This window comes from Chanodichthys erythropterus, chromosome 21 (genome assembly GCF_024489055.1).
Source record: "Chanodichthys erythropterus isolate Z2021 chromosome 21, ASM2448905v1, whole genome shotgun sequence".
NCBI lineage: Eukaryota > Metazoa > Chordata > Actinopteri > Cypriniformes > Xenocyprididae > Chanodichthys > Chanodichthys erythropterus.
Genome location: NC_090241.1, coordinates 7,643,696 through 7,665,404, shown reverse-complemented (window position 1 = coordinate 7,665,404; position 21,709 = coordinate 7,643,696). Strand labels below are relative to the sequence as shown.

Genomic DNA, 21,709 nt, shown 5'->3' with positions numbered 1-21,709 from the left:
GAATAAGATCTGCCATATATAGCCTATATATCATCACTACAACAGACAAAGGCATGTTTTCATTCAGGTTTCAAACATACAAAGGTTTTAAGAAAAGGTTTGACATTTCTACATGTTTATTTGAACAGCTCTTTATTTTTAATTATTGCACAGTGTATTTTTATCAATAGTTGACTCAAAGTTTGAAAGATAGTTGACCGAAAATTTTATTTTATTTTTTTAACAATATTTGCCAAAGTTCTTATATTGTAAGTGTATGGGGACTGCTAAGCATCAGAAAGGAAAACATTAAGTGGAAAAGTTCAGAGAAAAAAAGTTAAAATTTATAATATATAAATAAACTATAAACATACAATAACATGAAATAGATTAAAATATATTTTTATGAAGAATTAAACAGTATGCGAAATAAACATAACAGAAATGAAATATTTTTAAATTAATATATTACACTGTATTAAGTATAATAATAATATTATTAAGATATTTTAATAATAATACAATAATAATTAAATAAGTATAATAACATTAGTATATTTTAGTTGAAATCCAATGGCTCCATGAGGCCTGCATAGCCAGCAATGACATTTCCTCCCTCAAGATCCATAAAGGTACTAAAAACATATTTAAATCAGTTCATGTGAGTACAGTGGCTCAATACTAATATTATAAAGAGACAAGAATATTTTAAAAATATATTTTTTTGTACCTTTATGGATCTTGAGAGAGGAAATGTCATTGCTGGCTATGCAGGCCTCACAGAGCCATCGGATTTCAACTAAAATATCTTAATTTGTGTTCCAAAGATTAACGAAGGTCTAACGGGTGTGGAACGGCATGAGGGTGAGTAATAAATAACAGAATTTTCATTTTTGGGTGAACCCTTTAATTTGTAATTTTTCAGAGTTAATAAACTGGGTCTTTACACAAAAATATGTAACTGCATTTTAAATTTTAGGATGAGAATGACTGAAGATTGAAAACCACTGGTCTATATATGATTTTCTTGCTACATTCCAAGTCTTAGTTTGTTTTATCGAATTTAAAACAAAGATTATTAAAATATTTCATTGTCAACTTATTGCATTTATAATTTTCTTCTCATAATAAATTATATCTCCAAATGTTGATGTCAGTAGTAATAATAATAATAGGACCCTGGTATCCTCCAAGAGTTTTAAAGGGCATTTGTTACAGAAGACCAGAACGTATATCATCTGGTCTGAAAACATGTTGCAGTAACAGAGCCACATTTGCACAGAGTAGTTTTCACATTAATGTAACTTTGAGTATATCTGTGTCATGAACTTTGCTCTTTGGCAGATATGTCTCCAGATCTGCTCTGCAGGAAGCCTCAGCAGATGTATATTGAAATAAATACAATGATGCCCATCAACTGTTTTGTTTACCGACATCCTTCAAAATATCTTCTTTTGTGTTCTGCAGAAGAAAGAATTTCAGACAAGTTTGGAACAACTTGAAGGTGAGTAAATGGTGACAGAATTTTCATTTTTGGATGAGCTAACCCTTTAACTGGAAGATAATATTGTACAATACATCAAACACATTGACTGTAATAACGCTTTCTCGCTCTTTCCCCGCACAAGGTTTTGTGGCTTGGATAAGTCCAATTGTTTAGAGAAGGACTCAGTGGAGAATGTCAGGAATGCCTGGTAGGGCGGTTGGTGTTTTTAAGTGGAGGGCAGTGCAATCGTGTCAGCTTATGAGAGGAAAGAAGCAATAAAAGGGTCAAGTTTAAATTATGTTAACATTATGCTCCCAAATGTGAGAAAAACAGACCATAAAAAGTTATCGTTTTAGGGGAAACTTGTCTCCTGCGACTTCTCAGACGGGGAGGGGTCAAAAGTTAAATGAAAGGAGCTGTATGTAAAATGATCTGTTAAGGGCTAGATTTGCATCCAAATAGACCATCTACAATGTAAATTAGACCATTGTTTGTGGAATTTACCTTTCTATGTCTGGAACTATTTGCAATCCCACCCCATACTTTGCCTGAAGATTTACTTTTAAACATTAATTGCGGAAAGACATTTTGAGTGTTGTGCTATGGCAGGCTGCCAAGCCATAAGTGAAATGATCTTAAAGTGGCATTTATGTAATTTGTCAGAAGGCACTTTTAAACATCTCAACAGCTGATATGTTTTAATATTTGATATAACACGATTTTAAGCTTCAAGTCTGTGCAAGGGCATCTTAAGCACACTAAAACAGACTTGAATGACTCATGATTTTAAGTCATGCAAATTGCGTAACACGGTACACTGTTGTCGACTGCTTCCATGGCAATCATTGTGATCTCCATTTGCATTTCCTTAGTCCTCAGGCAATCAAATTACAAAAACATTACACAAGCAGGCTTCAGGTGGCATAGTGCCGCCCAATCTTTTATTCTTACCCCCGGAGCATTATAATCAAGAAAACTAAAGCTGTTAGCACTGTAGTGGTTACCGTCGTAACAATTCTCAATCTTTTTTCACTATAGTAACTGTTGCTAGTAACTGGTTATCTTGTTTGCTGATTAACTACATTTTTTGTTTGACAAACAACTAAAAATGTCAATATGAGTCTTTAGAAGATATCACCTTTACCTTTATGGTGTGTCATGTGCACTTGGAGATTGACTTGCATGAGTCATGTGGAGGATTTGTTCATATTCATCCACTGATTAGACAAAAACAAAACTGACACATTGAATCAATAACCAATATCAGGAAAATAGGAGTAAAATTTTTTAAAAGGCACATAATCTACATGTCAAATACAGCTTTCAAATGAGCATAGGAAACATAAAAACAATATTTTGTTAAAGTGACAATACTGTTTGTGAAAGCTATGAAGATCTGTGATGTTTCTTGACAAGATTATGAAAACCAGGAATTCCTTTAATACTCCTCTCCTTCTTCTTCTCCCTCTTCTCCGACACTGTCTGTGCCAACTTCTTCATAATCTTTCTCCAGGGCAGCCATGTCTTCTCTGGCCTCTGAGAACTCGCCCTCCTCCATACCTTCACCCACATACCAGTGAACGAAAGCTCTCTTGGCGTACATCAGATCGAACTTGTGATCCAGACGAGCCCATGCTTCAGCAATGGCTGTAGTGTTGCTCAGCATGCACACGGCTCTCTGCACCTTAGCCAGGTCTCCTCCAGGAACCACAGTCGGGGGCTGGTAGTTGATGCCAACCTTGAATCCAGTGGGACACCAGTCCACAAATTGGATGGTACGTTTGGTTTTAATGGTGGCGATAGCAGAGTTGACATCTTTGGGTACGACATCTCCACGGTACAGCAGACAGCAAGCCATGTACTTGCCGTGACGAGGGTCGCATTTCACCATCTGATTGGCCGGCTCGAAGCAAGCGTTGGTGATTTCTGCAACGGACAGCTGCTCATGGTAGGCTTTCTCTGCAGAGATCACTGGGGCGTAGGTGGCGAGAGGGAAGTGGATACGTGGATAGGGCACCAGATTAGTTTGGAACTCGGTCAGATCTACATTTAGGGCTCCATCGAAACGCAGGGATGCTGTGATGGAGGAAACGATCTGCCCGATCAGCCTGTTGAGGTTTGTGTAGGTGGGACGCTCAATGTCAAGGTTTCTACGGCATATATCGTAGATGGCCTCGTTGTCCACCATGAAGGCACAGTCGGAGTGCTCGAGGGTGGTGTGGGTGGTAAGGATGGAGTTGTAGGGCTCAACCACCGCTGTGGACACTTGAGGAGCCGGATAAATGGCAAATTCCAGTTTTGACTTCTTTCCGTAGTCAACAGAGAGCCGTTCCATTAGGAGGGAGGTGAACCCAGAGCCGGTGCCACCACCAAAACTGTGGAAGATCAGGAAGCCCTGGAGCCCAGTGCACTGATCAGCCTGCAGGATTAAATAATGAGTTATTCCTAGAATCACTTGTCAGGATTTGTCTGCTGTCTGCTACTTGACCCTAATGCAACCCCCAAGATAAAGCCAACCTTTGACCCCAAGACTGTCTTACCAGTTTGCGAGTTCTGTCCAACACCAGGTCAATGATCTCCTTGCCAATGGTGTAGTGCCCACGGGCATAGTTGTTGGCTGCATCTTCCTTGCCAGTGATCAACTGTTCAGGGTGGAACAGCTGGCGGTAGGTACCTGTGCGCACCTCATCTGGAAAATCAATTAGTATTTGATTATCATTTTATTAGATTTTAGATAAGATAATTTGGTCACTTGCATCATTTATTTTCATCAGATTACTCTTGATAAGTTATAGTATAAGTTCACTTTCTGCTGAACACAAAAGAAGACATTTTGAAGAATATGGGTAAACAAACAGTTGATTGGCCCCATTGATTTCCATGGTATCGGGAGAGAAAAAAAATACTATGGAAGTCAATGGGGCCCATGAACTGTTTGGTTACCAACATTCTTAAAAATATCCTTTTGGTTGAACTATCCCTTTAATTATACAAAGTATGTCATTTTTCAGTTTCATTACCAATGACAGTGGGCTCCAGGTCAACAAAGACAGCTCTAGGAACATGTTTTCCAGCTCCAGTCTCACTGAAGAAAGTGTTGAAGGAGTCATCGCCCCCTCCGATTGTTTTATCACTTGGCATCTGACCATCTGGCTGGATCCCATGCTCTAGGCAATACAACTCCCAGCATGCATTGCCCATTTGCACACCTGCCTGGCCGACATGGACTGAGATGCACTCACGCTATAGGGTGTAAATGAGAGGCATGGTTAAAACTGCTAAAAAAAGTCAAAGCCATTTAACTTTCTCTTGGAAAAATATCTTTAAAAAAATAAAATAAATAAAAATTACATAAAAAATAAAAAATTTAAATAAAATTATTCATGAAGACTATAAGACCATTAAATAAATGTCAAGTACAATCATTCACTATAATAAATAATACATCAGACAAATAAATCTTTTAAAATGTCCTACCATTGTAGAATTTTCCTCTGGCCGACGTCAAGAGTTCGGTTGAGAAATCTTGTGAATGTTCTCTGTGAAGATATCATTGCTATTTAAGAGCAAGCTCATGCCATGGTAACATGGTTTGTTGTTGGAAACAAAGGGGTTAAGTTCAATCACGTGAATGTCAATCAAAGATGACCTCAGTGTACTGAACAAACAGGCCTAGTCACACCCCAGTGCTTCTTGTTACATTTAAAAGACACACGCTAGCCAACACTCATCTAATCATCCACAGTCATTAATATTTAACCCTGCATTAGTGAATCACATCTTAAAAGAATTTAGTGAGGTTTGTATCACAGATGGAAGAACCATGTAAAACAGAGGTTAAGGGAGTGTGAACTTCAAATGTTATGGTTCACTGTGGCTTAAGCAATCACTATTTTTCAAACTTATGGTTAGGGATTTAATCAAACCCCCAACTCTCTATGCCTATTCACAAGGCAAAAACAATAAGTCAATAGCATTGTTTATTTTAAATGCTTTAAATTTGAATGGATTTTGATGTGCTGTCAATGTTTTAATTGCTTAGCAATGCAGTGGTAACCACCACAGCACCGTAGCGTCATGGCAGCAGCTTTTGCAAGGGCAAATACCACTTCAATTTTTTTCAGAAAATGTAAAATAAAAATATAATTTATTGAAATCTCATCCACAGACTTCCCTGCTTTTTTTAAAAAAAAAACATTTTTTCTTCTCTGTGTGTGGGATCACTTGTTTTTGTGCTTTGGGTTATACCCAAAGGATACTAAAAGCCAAATCTACTTTCTCGTTCTTTGTTTCTGTCTCTACATAAGCTGTGTAAACTGACCCAGGCACTCATCATCTGAAGCACTAACAATGTCATATCTGTACCCTAATTAAGTCTGTAAACTATTGTTAACCGGCTAGGTGGCCATGGAGCCCAAGAACAAACAATTCTCATCTGTTCCCTGAAAGTTCCCATGACAATAAATGCACATGAAACATAAGTCAGAATGGGGAGGGTGGAGCTTTGTTCGAAATGTTAGGCTATGTTCAGACTGTCAGCAAAAATCTGATTTTTTGCATATCCTAATTTTATCCAGATGGGTTTTTGAAATTCTAGACAGCAAAAAAAGAAAACAAACATGTGGTTTCAACAAAATGTGTGAAACCACATTTGGAGGTGGTTTGAAATGTGATTCCAATAAGATTTTTACAGAAGTGTCTCAGTCTGGACACTCTAGCTGCTCAAATCTGCCTGTCATTCCAAATCCGATTATTTGTGTATCCAATTGGAATGTGATCTAAAATTATTGACTGTCCACATTGTATGTCGCAACTGTTCAGATCCGATTTGTGTGTCCATGCCGCCCCTTTCGTTTTCCAGAATATCTGCGTTGGTTTCTATGGCAATGGCATTGCTTTGTATACGGCAAAAACAACAACCACAGCATGGGAGGGTTTACAATAGAGATGTTGTAGCAAGTAGAGATTTATAACAAGACAATGTTATAAATCCCGCTAGCCACCACGCTGGACTGATAAGTCTTCTGGAGTAACAGCAGAAATGTAGGAGGCTGGTATTTGTGACTTTGTTCTGCATTGTCGTCTCCGCCGGTTTCAAAACGTCTCCATTATGTTGTAATTTTCTGCTCGTCCGGCACTTTTCATCAACTCAACCTTGTTTCTGCAGTGACTTTCAGCATGGTTCCTATAACAGCGTCTGACATTTTTGTTTTACGTAGCGTGAGAAAGTCAGATAAACCATGAGAAATCCGATCAGAGCGTTCAGACTGAAACGGATTTCCAGAAATGTGATTTGAATAGGATTTCAAACCACATAAATGTAGCTTGAAATGCATTTCATGTGATTTTGGCCATTCACACTTCCTAAATCTGATCGGATTTAAATCGGATAAGCACACAAATCGGATTTGGGCTGACAACGTAGCCTATGTGACTTTCTCACGCCATGTAAAACGTAAATGTCAGACGTTGTAATAGGAAACAAGCTGAAAGTCGCTTCAGTAACAAGGTTGTGTTGTTGCAAAGTGCCAGACGAGCAGAAAATGACAATATAACGGAGACGTGTTTTGAAACCGGAGGAGATAAAGCCGGAATAACGTGTACCAGGCTCCTATGTTTCTGCCGCATAAATTTTACGCATAGTCAAAGATTTTATATATATATATATATATATATATATATATATATATATATATATATATATATATATATACAGTGGTGTAGTCTAGTTTTTTGTAGTGAGTATACTGTGAAATTCCCATCGCTCGTAAGATATACTGTCCATGTCCAGAAAGGTAATAAAAACATCATCAAAGTAGTCCATGTGACATCAGTGGATTAGTTAGAATTTCTTGAAGCATCGAAAATACATTTTGGTCCAAAAATAACAAAAACTACGACTTTATTTAGCATTGTCTTCTCTTCCGGGTCTGTTGTCAATCCGCGTTCACAACTCCGCAGTGACGCTGCTGACGTGTTATCTGGTGTGCCCAAGCTTCATTGGACTGATTTTATACTGTTTAATGTCAATCACCATCTAACTCAGCCAGTTAAGATAGCCTTAGATGTTATGAATATGGTCCCTGGAGCATTATCAGCTGGCAAGTTTCAATGCACAATTAAGAGTTCAAGTTGCAACTATTTTTACAAAATTCTGGGTTACATATTTTGGGTTCATTTTAATCCAGCCATATTCCAGCCGATTTAGTGTCAGTTATTTTGGATATACTGTATATCAGGTACAGTTCATGGCAAATTTTCACAAGAAAAAAAAAAAAAAATCTCTCAACTAATGCTGTAAAATATATAGTTGGTACTACATTCATATTGAAGGTAAAATTAACTGATTTGTATACAAACTTAAACTACACAAGGACATTTTTGTAATATTAAAGTTATAATAGGCCTACTAACTTTAAAATTATTTTTTTGAAATTAATTTTTTGAAATCTAAACATTTAAATGGTGGCTGTCAACTTGACGGATTTATTCAAACATTCATTATATAGGACATCAATAAAGGACATTAAAATATATAATTAATATGTAATATGGGGCATATATTTAGCTAAATGCTCCTCTCTAGAGTTAATTTTTTGGTCACGAGTTTATTCACTAAATATTGAAATCTCTTCTGAGGTAACATTAGCCTAAATCTGACGTTACGTGACATTGTTTACAAGCGTCTTTCCGCAGTTTTCACCTGATTACGCTAATACACAAGACATGATATGGATTTTATTAAGTTGTTCTGTATCTTTTAACATACCTTTTAGAAGTTCGTTCATGTTTATTTCGCGCTGTAACTAGTATGAAAACGGAGGAGAGAATCAGTTCATGTGCGCTTCATGCTGCCGCTTCTCTTGAACTGATGAGGCGATACAGCGGTCATGACACATCAAAGAGCGCCAAAGCGGTATTTGTTTTGTTTTGTTTTTTCAGTGTAAAATGGGCAGAATTTGAAATATGAAACTTTGTTTCATGTCAAAAACAACAAACCACAATTCGTATTGTGATTTATTGGATGGTTACGTATCCTCTCGATTTTTAAGTGGGTATACGGAAATCCTTGAACATTCCTAGTGTGTATACGGCGTATACCTGCGTATCACGTAGACTACACCACTGTATATATATAAAGAAAGACGATTCGCTCCTATTATTTGTGAATGGGAGAAACTGCAACGCCCAATATGGCGGTCCGCCTTCTTGGTAAAGTCATAATTTGCGCCACTGCAGCTGCCGTTACAAACTCCGGTTCCCATAGAAACCGAGAAACCTAACTTGAAAAACAAGCGCTATTTGAGCATTTATTTATGTCAGATTTTGTTGCTGATTTTAAACATGTTATTTAATTGTGAGTTCGGCAAGTAGTTTTTGAGATTTCAGGATTCTCCCTTTCAAATAGATAGGCGTTGCAAATATGGCCGCCGAATGAACAGACTTTCCTCGAAAGGGACTTTGGCTTTAGTCCAGATGGCGGCTACATATTATCGTGTTATAAAGACAACATCTGTATTGCAAACCCCTCAATGTTTCGGCTGTTGTTGTTTTTGGCGTATACCTACCAACTCAACGTCATTGCCATAGAAACCAATGCAGTCAGATATTTTGGAAAGCGAACGAGCGGCATTGGGCACACAAATCGGACCTGAACAGTTGCGATACACAATGCGGACATTCAATAATTTTACATCAGATGCCAATCGAATACAATATTTTTAACACAACACACACACATTACTAACGTAAAAACCGCACCCCCTCGCTGCACAGCGGAGCCGGGCGTGACTACAGCACAGAACATCACAATATATACCTATGTATATACCAGTCTCCTCCGTAGCTGTTTTTCTGATGAGATGGAGGAGTTCAACTTCTGCGCCGCGACTCGACAGGGTCTTATTTAAAGATCAAGATGATGCAGCATCTCCATTTTTCCTGCATCCGGTCACAATACGTGGGTACGCCTACGTCGTTACCAATGCAACCCATGCATATATGATGGACAAACAAATCTTATATGATCACTTGCAATAAATAGTGCGGACAGTCTGTCTGAAAAGATCTGGTTTGAGAAAATATCCGATTTGCCTGCAGTCTGAACATTGCCTTCTTAGTAGCTATTATTATCTGTGTTGCATATTTCGAAGCTCATTCATAGGCTTAACATTTCAAATGGCCAAGGAATAAGAAATGGCTATATAAGTGTCAATGTAGTTTAGGTTTTCATATGTGAGTAATATCGCATTAGCAGTATTAAGAAAAAAGGGAGGCTTAGCTTTATTGCCCTTAAAATATGTAAAAATGATTCCATGACAAAAAGTGGATGAAGTGAGATGAACGAGAGGAACCTAGATTTGAAGTTCAGCATGGTTTTAATTTTAATATGCTTCTTAAAGTCTGCCAGACAGGGTGGTTCTTACAGAGTACTGCAAGTTAAGACAGAGCATCCTACCATAATGCTGCAGGACACAATTTCTCTTTCTGATCAAATGCATATAGTTAATGTGATACATCTCAGCTTTTCCACAGGATAGTTTTAAATATCAGAACCTTTTTCATTGAGATATTCAGAGTCACCAAACATTTACACATCTTTGTTAGAAGGAACCATGAATAGACTTCTTGCAGCTGTTCATTGCAAAGGTCTGATAAATATTTTAATATTCAAAACTATATTTAAATATAGAGCTTATCGGGTGAGAAAATTATAGCTCTGATATGTAAACCGGTCAGAGAGAGTTAATATATAAACTAAAATGTATACAGTACATACTGAATATATCAGAGTTGACAAAACATAAGAATAACAATTCACAAATTAGCAGCTAATTTACCCTCGAAAATTTTGGCAAAATCAGATTCTCGGTATATTTGATATCAGATTGACATTAGGTATTAAAACAGAGGCAATTTACTAAATGCAGTGTCAATTCTTACATGATATAATCATTCAACATTATAGAAAACTGAATTTTATTAAAAAGATGTTTGAGCATGACAGTGGTAATTCATCAAATGACAAAGAAGAGCCTTATAACCAGACGCAGACGCAGTCAAGCACACTTTTGACATTTTAGATAACCGATTCAGCCTGGATCACAGTGGTGGCGTGATACTGTACAGCGTGAATAAATTCAGCTCAATTCATTCGGCGAATTCCACCCTAATGCTGCCTGTCATCAGAGTATCAGTGCATTACAGAGTACCAGATCAATACCTAGTCATTGAAAGCTATTTTTGACCTGATTTTCTGTTTTAAATGTTGGTAAGATTACAAAAATGAGACTCTTCATTTTCTCCAGATTACAGCATATGTGCACTCTTCTAAACGGACCTATAAAACATTCATGCACGCATGACAAATGTTTGAACCTCTTCCATTTTAAAATACATAGCAAAAGTTTTTCAGGCAAACTGTTGTTCATACAGTATAACCACAGTGGCTTGTCCCATAGTATAATTGTCATAATCTTTGGTGGCATATACCTGAAGACCTCATGAACAGAACAAAGAAGAACATACACATCATGAAGTTATTAATCATAAAAGTATTGAGATGAGCCTCTCACATGTACTGTTGCAAAATACCCCATCTATATAACAACAGTTCAAAATATAATAAAACTAAAGGGATGAATGGGCTCCACATGTTCAGAAGAATCAGCACAACTTTAAAGTCAACATGAAATAGAGTTAGCGCTTCCTACTTTATTCCCAATGTATTTCTGAATAAAACAGGATATAGCGTACAACAGCACTTGCTTTTATGCATTAGAAATTGATTAGATACCAACATTGATTTGTGACATCAGCCAACTGTTTTATTACTTACACTAATATAAGATAGCCAACCTGGTTAACAAAGGCTACTTTCACTAACTCCGCCCACCATTGCTCAGATATTTTACCTTTAGTACAAATAGTATATTACTTCTATTTACACTTTATGCAAAGAGCATCTATCACTCTTTGCACTTGCTATTATTTTAACAGTTATAAGCACAGTTTTTAATTTTACAGTGTGTGGAACAAGCACTTAAGAATTGTGCACAGTAAGAATGAAAAAGTATGTTAATGGGACGGTTCACCCAAAAATGAAAATTATCCCATCCCATTATTCCTCTGCGCCTCCGCGTTTGTAATTACGTTGCGCGTCAGGTCAAAGGAGACTCTTTCGTAGCAAATCGACTTGCGCATTCTGCGTACGGTCGTCCACCTGAAGCTAGATATTTGAATTTATAAAGTTTTTCTTACAAAAACACATTGCTTCACTTCAGAAGGCCTTTATTAACCCACTGGAGCCGTATGGATTACTTTTTTATGGATGGATACATTATTTTTTACCTCAAAACATGGCCCCCCCATTCACTACCATTATAAACCTTGGAGGACTAAGGATATTTTTAAATATATCTCTGATTGTGTTTATCTGAAAGAAAATAGTCATATTCACCTTGGATGGCTTGAGGGTGAGTAAATCATGGGATAATTTTCATTTTTGGATGAACTATCCCTTTAAGAAAGTAAATTGGGTCAATTTTGATTTCATGTTGACTTTAAGCAAAAGAGTAAAAGATTTCACTGAAATATATTGATTGATGTGTCAAAGTCAGTTGATGAAAAAAAAAGAAGAAAAAAAAATACAAACAAACTTCCCAAAATGGCCCAACGACAAACATCAATCAAATCGGCCTCGATTTTCATCCATATCAAGCATCTTTTAATTGTGTCCATATCACTTTTTAGTGTAAAGCATACTGCTGCAAGTCTCATCTGATGAATTTATCATTTATTCCTACTCCAATTCTATGAAAGTGACCATGTATATAGAACAGAGCTTTTTTTTTGGCTTGAGAAGCACTTATTTTTGAAGATGTTTTATAAAAAATGGCATCACAGTAGAGTGGTGAGAAAACGAAGGATAAGAACAGGTGATTGTGAGATGGCTGTTCCGCTCACAGTTTCTGGGTGAAGTTTTCAGGGAAGACTCCTTTCACTAGGAGGTTTTTATTCTGAATCCAGTATGACTCTTTTACACCCATTAACCAGCCTTCATCCTGCGCACACAAACAAAAAGACAATGAGTCAGTGTCTGATTGTTTGCGAATGTGTTTGAGCATGTGTGTCATGACTGACCTGTTCATCTGGGTTGGCGAAGGGAAGCACAAGCACAATGTCACCAGCCTTCAGGTCAAGTTCATCACTGTCTGTTGCTCCATAGTCATGCATTACTTTCACCTACCAAGAATCATGTTAATAAATAAAAAAGTGATATTTAAAGGATTACTTCACTTTCAAATTAAAATTTCCTGATAATTTACTCACCCCCATGTCATCCAAGATGTCCATGTCCTACTCTCTTCAGTCGAAAAGAAATTAAGGTTTTTGATGAAAACATACCAGGACTTTTCTCCATATAGTGGACTTCAATGGCCTCCAAATGGTTGAAGGTCAAAATTACAATTTCAGTGCAGCTTCAAAACGTTATACACGATCCCAGACGAGAAATAAGGGTCTTATCTAGAGAAACAATCACTCATTTTCTGAAAAAAAATAAAAAAATGTATACATTTTAACCATAAATGCTCATCTTGAACTAGCTCTTTCTTCTTCTTCTTTATTAGAATTCCAGCAGTATAGACACTGCTAAGTGTATTACTGCCCTCCACAGGTCAAAGTTTGAACGAATTGTTATATACTTGCACTAGCATATTGTATATGAGAATTTAGTTCAAACTTTGACCTGTGGAGGGCTGTAATACACTTAGCTGTGTCTATACTGCTGGAATTCTAATAGAGAAGAAGAAGACAGCTAGCTCAAGATGAGCATTTATTGTTTAAAATGTATGAAATTTTTTATTTTTTTTTGAAAATGAGTGATGGTTTCTCTAGATAAGACCATTATTTCTCGTCGGGGATCACATAGAGCTCTTTGAAGCTGCAATGAAACTATAATTTTGACCTTTAACCATTTGGAGGCCATTGAAGTCCACTATATGGAGAAAAATCCTGGAATGCTTTCATCAAAAACCTTAATTTGTTTTCGACTGAAGAAAGAAGGACATGGACATCTTGGATGACATGGGGGTGAGTAAATTAAAGGATTAGTCCACTTTCAAATTAAAATTTCCTGATAAATACTTTTACATTGTTATTTTAAATAAATGCTGTTCTTTTGAACGTTCTATTAATCAAATTTCCAAAAATTTGTCTTTCAAAAACATTAAAACATCTTTAATATTTTTAATGGGAATGTAAAATATTCTGCTCAAAATCTTTGGGATCTTGGGTTCACAACTTACCTTATAGAGAACCGATGGAGGAAGCTCTGCATCTGATGAGCCATTTGTCACTGCTGGAGCTTCATTCTAAATACAAAGATAAAATGATAATGAAATAAAAAGAACAAGTTAACCACACCTGAGCATCTCAAGAGAATAAAACAAACATGCTATACACAGAACAACACATGTAAAGTGCATTCAGGGTGATTGGGACACTTTTTGCCATTGGGATGACTTGGAAAAAGCGTCCCATTCAACCTGACTTCACTCTACACAAAAACAAACACTCAACATGAACAGCCACACCCACAGAACAGCATTATTTACTTCTGGGCCATCCTAACACTATGCCAAAATTAATCAAGACTCTTGTTCCTCTTACACTTTGAAGCTCCTCCCACTGAGGCGGCTCTGACTCCGCCTCCAAAGCCATAGCAGGACCACTGCCCCAGTTTGTATCTGCGTCCTGCTCTTGCCCTACCTGGGACCCTTCCTCGCCCCAGCGCTCCACAGCATCGTCCTCCCAGTCTGGCTGCGCAAGTTCAGCCTCTGCAGGCGCAGCCGTTTCACTGGCCCAGCCTGACTGCGCAGATACACTGTCCTGCTCATCCCAGCTGGGGGGTTCATACGGCTGTACAGCAGGAGTGACCTCATCATACCACTGAGGAGTTTCATCTGGCTGGCCGTAAGGTTGCGTGGCAGCTTCATCATCTGAGTCCCACTGCTGGGAGGGGTCTGAAGCGGGGATCTGACCAGGCTGGGATGGGGAGGAAGGGTCAGCCAGGATTGTTTTTTGGATTTGAGGCAGATTGTTTGGATTTGGGGTAAAATAGATGCCGTGGGAGAAAAGCGCAGGCAATGGGGCACCAATAATTCACAAGAAAAAGGAATGAAGGAAAAGATAAGAGACACAAAACTCTAAACTATATCCCAATATGGTCTGAAGTCAAGTTCATTGTTGTTTCTCAAGCTAAAAACAAGTTCTGTTTATTGCATTGAATGAATTAACTAACAGATTAATGTGGAATAATCTTAATTTGATCAATAATAACTTGTCACTTAATTACAGTACTAATCGAAAGCAGTCATAGTACATTATTCATTCGTTTATTTAAAGGTGCCATAGAAAGATGTAATATAAGTCTAAGCTGTCCCCTGAATGTGTCTGTGAAGTTTCAGCTAAAAAAAAACCCATAGATTTTTTTTAATTTTTTTAACTGCCTATTTTGAGCCATAATTATATATGCACAGATTCCTTGCGCAGCCCCTTTAAATCTCGTGCTCCCCGCCGGAGCTCGCGCTTGCTTTAACCAGCATAAACAAAGTTCAAACAGCTAATATAACCCTCAAAATGGATCTTTACAAAGTGTTCATCATGCAGCATGTCTAATCCCGTAAGTACAGTGTCTATTTGCATGTTTACATTTGATTCTGAATGAGTTTGAGGTTATGCTCTGTGGCTAAAGCTAACATTACACACTGTTGGAGAGATTTATAAAGAATGAAGATGTGTTTATGAATTATACAGACTGCAAGTGTTTAATAATGAAGATAGCGACGGCTCTTGTCTCCGTGAATACAGTAAGAAACGATGGTAACTTTAACCACATTTAACAGTACATTAGCAACATGCTAACGAAACATTTAGAAAGACAATTTACAAATATCACTAAAAATATCATGTTATCATGGATCATGTCAGTTATTATCGCTCCATCTGCCATTTTTCACTATTGTTCTTGCTTGCTTACCTAGTCTGTTGATTCAGCTGTTATCTGTATATTACAGATCCAGACGTTAATACAGGCTGCCCTTGTCTAATGCCTTGAACATGGGCTGGCATATGCAAATATTGGGGGCGTACACCCCGACTGCTACGTAACAGTCAATGTTATGTTGAGATTCGCCTGTTCTTCGGAGGTCTTTTAAACAAATGAGATTTATATAAGAAGGAGGAAACAATGGTGTTTGAGACTCACTGTATGTCATTTCCATGTACTGAACTCTTGTTATTCAACTATGCCAAGATAAATTCAATTTTTAATTCTAGGGCACCTTTAAGTCTATCTATCGATCGATCTATCTATCTATCTATTTGTCCCATGGAAAGTCCAAATACATGGTAGAAATACGAGTGGAAATCTGTTATAATATAACAAGGTTTAATTTTTGATAAATGTGTGTTCATGTGTGGTTTTGTTTGTAATTTGTCAAACCAAAGATTGTAGAACACTTTCATCCAAAAGCCCCATGGTTCTTTTATGCTCAGTCAGACCACAAGAATCACAAAGATTATGTCAAGAGTGAACTGATCCATCACAAGCGTGCCAAAACAGCAGTCTTACCTCCCATGAGCTCCATGAAGCCCCCTTCAATGAGGCAGCACAGAATGAAAGAGTGAGATAAATGAGGCCCATAATAAGAGTGCAAGGTACGTCTATCACCATGTCAACAGTAAGCAGAGAGCTCTCACAGACCCCACTTAGAGGAGCTTATGCTTATAACAAACAGTGCTCAGAGCTACAGCAGCTAATATGAGAGGAAAGCATTTGTTAAAGGTGAAGTGATCTAATAGTGGATCCTGGATGTACAAGAGTAAGAAGAACATAAATATACAGTAATGCTTGCAATGACTAGGCCCAGAGAGAATCTAATAGACTATAGAAGTTTGGGATCAGTAAGATTGTTTTATTTTTATTTATTTATTTTTTAATAATTAAAATCAAAGCCACCAATTTTTTTTTTTTTTTTTTTTTTTTTTTTAATTTAAAGAAACAGTTTTCTATTTGAATACATGTTAAAATGATGGTAAAGCTGACTTTTCTGCATTATTACTCCCGTCTTCAGTGTCACATGAGGTTTAAAAGAACAGAATTTATTTGAAAATCTTTTTTAACATTTAAATGTCTTTATTGTCACTTTTTATAAAGATGTAATGCACAATTGCTGAATAAAAGTATTAATTAAAAAAAAATAAAAACAATTCTACTGAAACCTAACTTTTGAACAGTAGTGTATGTTTTTTTTTTAATGCATTTGGCAGACGCTTTTATCCAAAGTGACTTACATTGCATTATACTATACATTTCTAACTGAGTCTGTGCAATCCCTGGGATCGAACCCATGACCTTGGTATTGCTAGTGCCATGCTCTAACCACTGAGCTACAGGAAATGTTTTTATGATTATTTCATTTTATTATCACTAGAATACACAGAAAAAATGTCTGCTAATCCTTTTTTTCTTGTAGGTGTTCTTTATGCTCTGAGTCTGACCCTTGGTTTTGTTCTGGAAACTAGCAGGAAGCAATTTAACATGCATCACATGCATGGAGTAAATGCATTACATGCTGAACCAAAGTGTCATTTCAGTTCCCTGAAACTCAAATGGACTGAAAAGACTGTATCAAAGAGCAAACGTATGTACACATATGTACATTAAAACTGGATGCATTTAAACAAAATCAGGGAAGCATGCAGAAATGGCTTTCCACAGCAAAACCCAAGATGCATCTTAGGCTGCATTTAACTTCACTTTTAGACATAATCACTTCCCCTCAGGGAAGCCATTTTGAAGTGTGTTCAACTTCATCAAGTGGGCGAAGTAAGTTTATTTGGACAGACCCTCAAGCCCTCGATTTTGTGAGTCTACTCAATATGTACACTTGAGGCAGATCCACAGACCACAATGCAACACGATTGTGATGTCACAGCAGATCGGGCTTAATTTACCCCCACCTCACACAACTCAAGTGTATGATATTGGAGTTATTTTGACATTTAACCACATAATACTTGTAGCTACCTTAAGCTGACTGTTATAGTTACACCACCTTTACTAGGCCAGTTACAATATTTAGTGGAATCATTGGTTTGCAGAAAGAAATGATGGTAATGTTGACAAACTCAAGAGCTAGTGATACTTTAGTATAATGAGCAGAAAGAGAGGTAATGATAGGACGGCAACAGTCACTTTCAGGGTGGAAATGGATGAATGTGTTCATTAAAGGGTTAGTTCACCCAAAAATGAAATTCTGTCATTAATGACTCACCCTCATGTCGTTCCAAACCCGTAAGACCTTCATTCATCTTCGGAACACAAATTAAGATCTTTTTGATGAAATCTGAAAGCTTTCTGTCCCTCCACAGACAGCCTATGCAATTAAAACTTTGACGCTTCAAACGACAAACCTCTTCCAGAATCTCAAAAATGCTGCGGAACACACAAGAATAAACCTCACTCGTTTACAACTGATGTGTGAGTTGATGAATGTGAATAAAAGCCTAAATTCAATCTGTTCATCATATAAAGCGATCATGTCTCTTCTGAAAATGTGGGCTAAATTAATATGGATTAGTTTTACGATCTTTTTATGAACTTTTTGAAGTATCAAAGTTCCAATTGCGTAGCTGTCTATGGAGTGACAGAAAGCTCTCAAATTTTATCAAAAAGATCTTAATTTGCATTCTGAAGATGAATGAAAGTCTTTCGGGTTTGGCAGAATTTTCATTTTTGAGTGAACTAACCCTTTAAGTATGGAGATGCTTTATAAATTAAAACATGTGAAGAGGAAGAGATTGGTGTGAGTGCTTAGATGAGCAGAGGAGGGAGTCATTTGACCTCTGACCTCTGGCTGGGTTGAAACGTTAATGTCAGGCACCACTGCATCCTCAAACAGGTTAATGATGTTGTCCTGTTTCACCTCCTGAGACGAAGCAGGCCTTGGGGGCCGTGCGACCGGCGGCCCCTCTCTGGACTGCCGCACCAACACACACATGCAGATAATGAGGAAAACACACAGCACACTGCAGGTTAAAACACAAAATCAGCACTGCTCATGATTAGATTCTTTCAGTGTCACATGCTTTAAGTTTGCTTACACGCACGTCATGTTTACCTCGTCATCTACATTAGAAAATTCCACAAACTTCTATTGTAAGGAAGTGCTGTTATTGTTAGCTAAACTATTAAAAATAGTTTTAGAAACTATTTGCCCTAGCAACTGACTGAAATAAAATAAGTTTAAGCAAAAGTACTGAAACTAAAATAAAAAAATATGAAAGCTAAATACAACTATTTAAAAAAGCAATACAAATGACAAAAACACATAACAAAATTACTAAAACATAAACAAAAATTAAAACTGAAAATATAAAAATTAAATCTAATTCAAAACATTAATAATTACTATAATAGTATATAAAATAACACTGCTGTAAGGGTAATTATAATTACTAGTTTAACCCTACCACTTAAAAAACATTTTTTTTTTTTTTCAATTAAAAACAAAACAATTTAAAAATGTTCTCCTATTTGACTCATTTAGATCCATCACTTATTTACGAGGATGCACAGTAAAAATCAAGCCTAATAAGTTTTTAGGTTGAAGTTTGAAGGTTTTGATGGCAATAGAGTCTATCAGAAAAGAGATTGAGATAGACAGACAGACAAAGACATGTTGCTAACACATTTTACTTTTAACACACTGCTAGCATGTTTAAAAATGTTGTTGGCATGATTTAACACACTGCTTACATGTTTTAACATGTTGCTAGCATGAATTAGCAAATTGCTGACCCAAGTTTGGTGGTTCTAGCTTGAAAGCTTAGGAGGAGTTAGAGTCAGAAATGTTTGTCTCAGAAGAAGAAGAATAAAGGCTTTCTCAAGCCAAAATAATGAATGGTCTGGATTTGTTTTTTGAATCTTTAGTTTTATACATACTCATATGAAAGACACACTCTATAGGCGATGTGACAAACACACGGACATAATATACAGAAAATAAAAACGTCAGCATTCTCACACACACAATACCTTTTGTGGCGATTTAGGGGCATCTGACCCAGACTCTGAGAGACTGTGGTTGGCTGCTTCTTCGCTGCATGAAAAACACAGATTGGTAAATAATTACTACAGTTGGCATGCACAGTTTTGAGTGTAATGACTGATATAGATCACTAGAGGGCAGCACAAATCAGTGTTAATACAGCAGACAAATCACTACCATGCACAATTACTGCATTTCAAAGACATTCCAGTCATGCAGTTGTTGTTTTTTTTGTGTGTGTGTGTGTCAGCATCTATACATGATCACATGCACACTCAAATGCTTGCGGTAAGTTTCCAGAGCTACAAAGTGTTAGTATGTCTTTAATGCAATAAACGTTGCATAAACAAACACACACAAAACATGGGAGCTGTTACCTCTTCACAGTGCTTGCTGTCGTGACACCTTTTCTGTGGGTTGTTTGGGGGAAGGGTTGGTTTAATTTACAAGGAAAATAAGGACTCACACATCTGTGTGCTAAACTACAGGAATCTATACAGACAGGAAATATCCCAAGATATAAGCACTCACTTGGCTAGGCGTTGCTCTTCCAGTTTGGTCATAATATCACTCAGATTCTGGTTCAGCTGTGTGCAAGAGAGTGCGACATACCCTGGTAACTAACAACAATAATCTCATTTATCTCTTGTTAATAAGTCTCTTATTATTGGCTCACTTTGCCCATATCCCTGTGAAATTTTTCCTCCAGGCCAGATACATTCTGGAATGTGTTAACATAGACGCCAACACGACTGCAGAGAGAGAGAGAGAGAGACAGAGAGAAGTCAACATCAGTTCATTTAAAAAAGAAAAAACTTCACCAAAAAAATATATTCTAATAATTACTTGCCATCATGTTATTCCAATCATGTTACTCTTTTTTTTTCTATGGAACATAAAAGAAGAATAACTGCAGTTTTTGAAGTTCATTGTGACCTCTGAAGGTCAAAGACAAATAACAACATAAAAGTATCATTAAATAAAAAATTGGACTTCTGTGCTATATTCCAAATCTTCTGAAGCCATACACTGCAATTCAATATATATAAAGTGTTTGTTTTGTCTTTTTATATTATTCAGCAAGGACGTTTTAAATTGATCCAAAATGACAATAAGGAAATGTAAATGTTACAAAAGATTTTTACTTTCTGTTTATCAAAGAATCCTGAAACAATAATGTTTCACTCTTTCCACAAAATATAAAGCAGCACAACTGTTTTCAACATTGATAATAATAAGAAATGTTTAATCAAACATATCAGAATGATTTCGGAAGGATCATGTGACACTGAAGACTGGAATAATGATGCTGAAAATTCAGGTTTATCATCACAGGAAAAAAATACATTTTAAAATGTATAAAAAAACAGAATATTACTGTTTTACTGTATTTTTTAACAATTAAATGCAGCCTTGGTGAAAACAAGAGACTCTGTGTTCCTACAAAAATAATCCTTTTGTGTTCCACAGAAAAAAAATAATGCCATACAGGTTTGGAACGACGTGACGGTTCTTCATTTTTAGTTGAACTATTCCTTTAAGGGTAAGGAATAAGAGAGATAAAAAGAGAGATGGCAGAATGAATAGGTGCTTATTACCTGTCCCACAGGGTGGGAAGTTCCTCCTGGAGCTCATAATTGATCTCCTCAAATACCTTCTGAGCTCTCCCCAACTCTTCCTCAGCCTAAACACACAAACAAACCCACCAACACACACATTCATTAGGCTAAAGACACTATAATTTATGAAAATGTGTATACAAAGAATTACGCATTCATCTCTGCATGAATGTGGACAAATGGACCCTGTGATCCCTTTAATTGAAATCTGCAGAAAGCATTTAAAACAAACATAAAACATTTACTCACCATCATATAATTCTGAACTGTATTCATTTATTTGTGTTTTTTAAGGATCTTTTGTAGCATTTCTCCATACAATGAAAACATACAGTTACTAGGGTCTATCAAGCTCCAAAAAGGACAAAACTGCACCAAAAAAATATATTAAAGTACTACAAATTAACCTGTGCATTATAGTCACAACATCAAACACTAATTCTTGCATGTCTTGCAGTGCAACTTTAATATTTTGATTAAATTGATTTCATTTTCAATTGATTTTACTG

The 21,709-nt window shown here is 36.7% G+C and overlaps 2 protein-coding genes across 9 annotated transcripts in view; both read right to left on the bottom strand.

Annotated features, from left to right (window-relative positions):
- Positions 1–2,737: 2,737 nt before the first annotated feature.
- On the bottom strand, positions 2,738–9,421 carry LOC137010866 (tubulin alpha-1A chain-like). The gene is made up of 5 exons (XM_067373264.1): positions 9,285–9,421; positions 4,943–5,004; positions 4,486–4,708; positions 4,006–4,154; positions 2,738–3,884 (listed from the first exon to the last, which is right to left on the bottom strand). Exons 2-5 carry the CDS (start codon positions 4,943–4,945, stop codon positions 2,904–2,906), a joined length of 1,356 nt encoding a protein of 451 aa, XP_067229365.1. The 5' UTR covers positions 4,946–5,004; positions 9,285–9,421; the 3' UTR covers positions 2,738–2,903.
- A 453-nt stretch (positions 9,422–9,874) lies between these two features.
- Positions 9,875–21,709, bottom strand: part of bin1b (bridging integrator 1b) — a 29,718-nt gene continuing 17,883 nt past the window's right edge. For 3 of the 8 annotated variants that reach the window (XM_067374455.1, XM_067374458.1, XM_067374457.1), the window contains 10 exons: positions 21,180–21,265; positions 20,258–20,333; positions 20,113–20,168; positions 19,959–19,991; positions 19,569–19,632; positions 18,382–18,510; positions 14,138–14,512; positions 13,774–13,839; positions 12,608–12,709; positions 9,875–12,528 (listed from right to left, as the gene is read on the bottom strand). In XM_067374455.1, coding sequence (XP_067230556.1) covers positions 12,427–12,528; positions 12,608–12,709; positions 13,774–13,839; positions 14,138–14,512; positions 18,382–18,510; positions 19,569–19,632; positions 19,959–19,991; positions 20,113–20,168; positions 20,258–20,333; positions 21,180–21,265 — 1,089 coding nt within the window. In that variant the 3' untranslated portion in view covers positions 9,875–12,426. The remainder of the gene's footprint in view (positions 12,529–12,607; positions 12,710–13,773; positions 13,840–14,137; positions 14,513–18,381; positions 18,511–19,568; positions 19,633–19,958; positions 19,992–20,112; positions 20,169–20,257; positions 20,334–21,179; positions 21,266–21,709) is intronic. The other 5 variants (XM_067374461.1, XM_067374462.1, XM_067374460.1 and 2 more) reach the window with 4 other exon arrangements.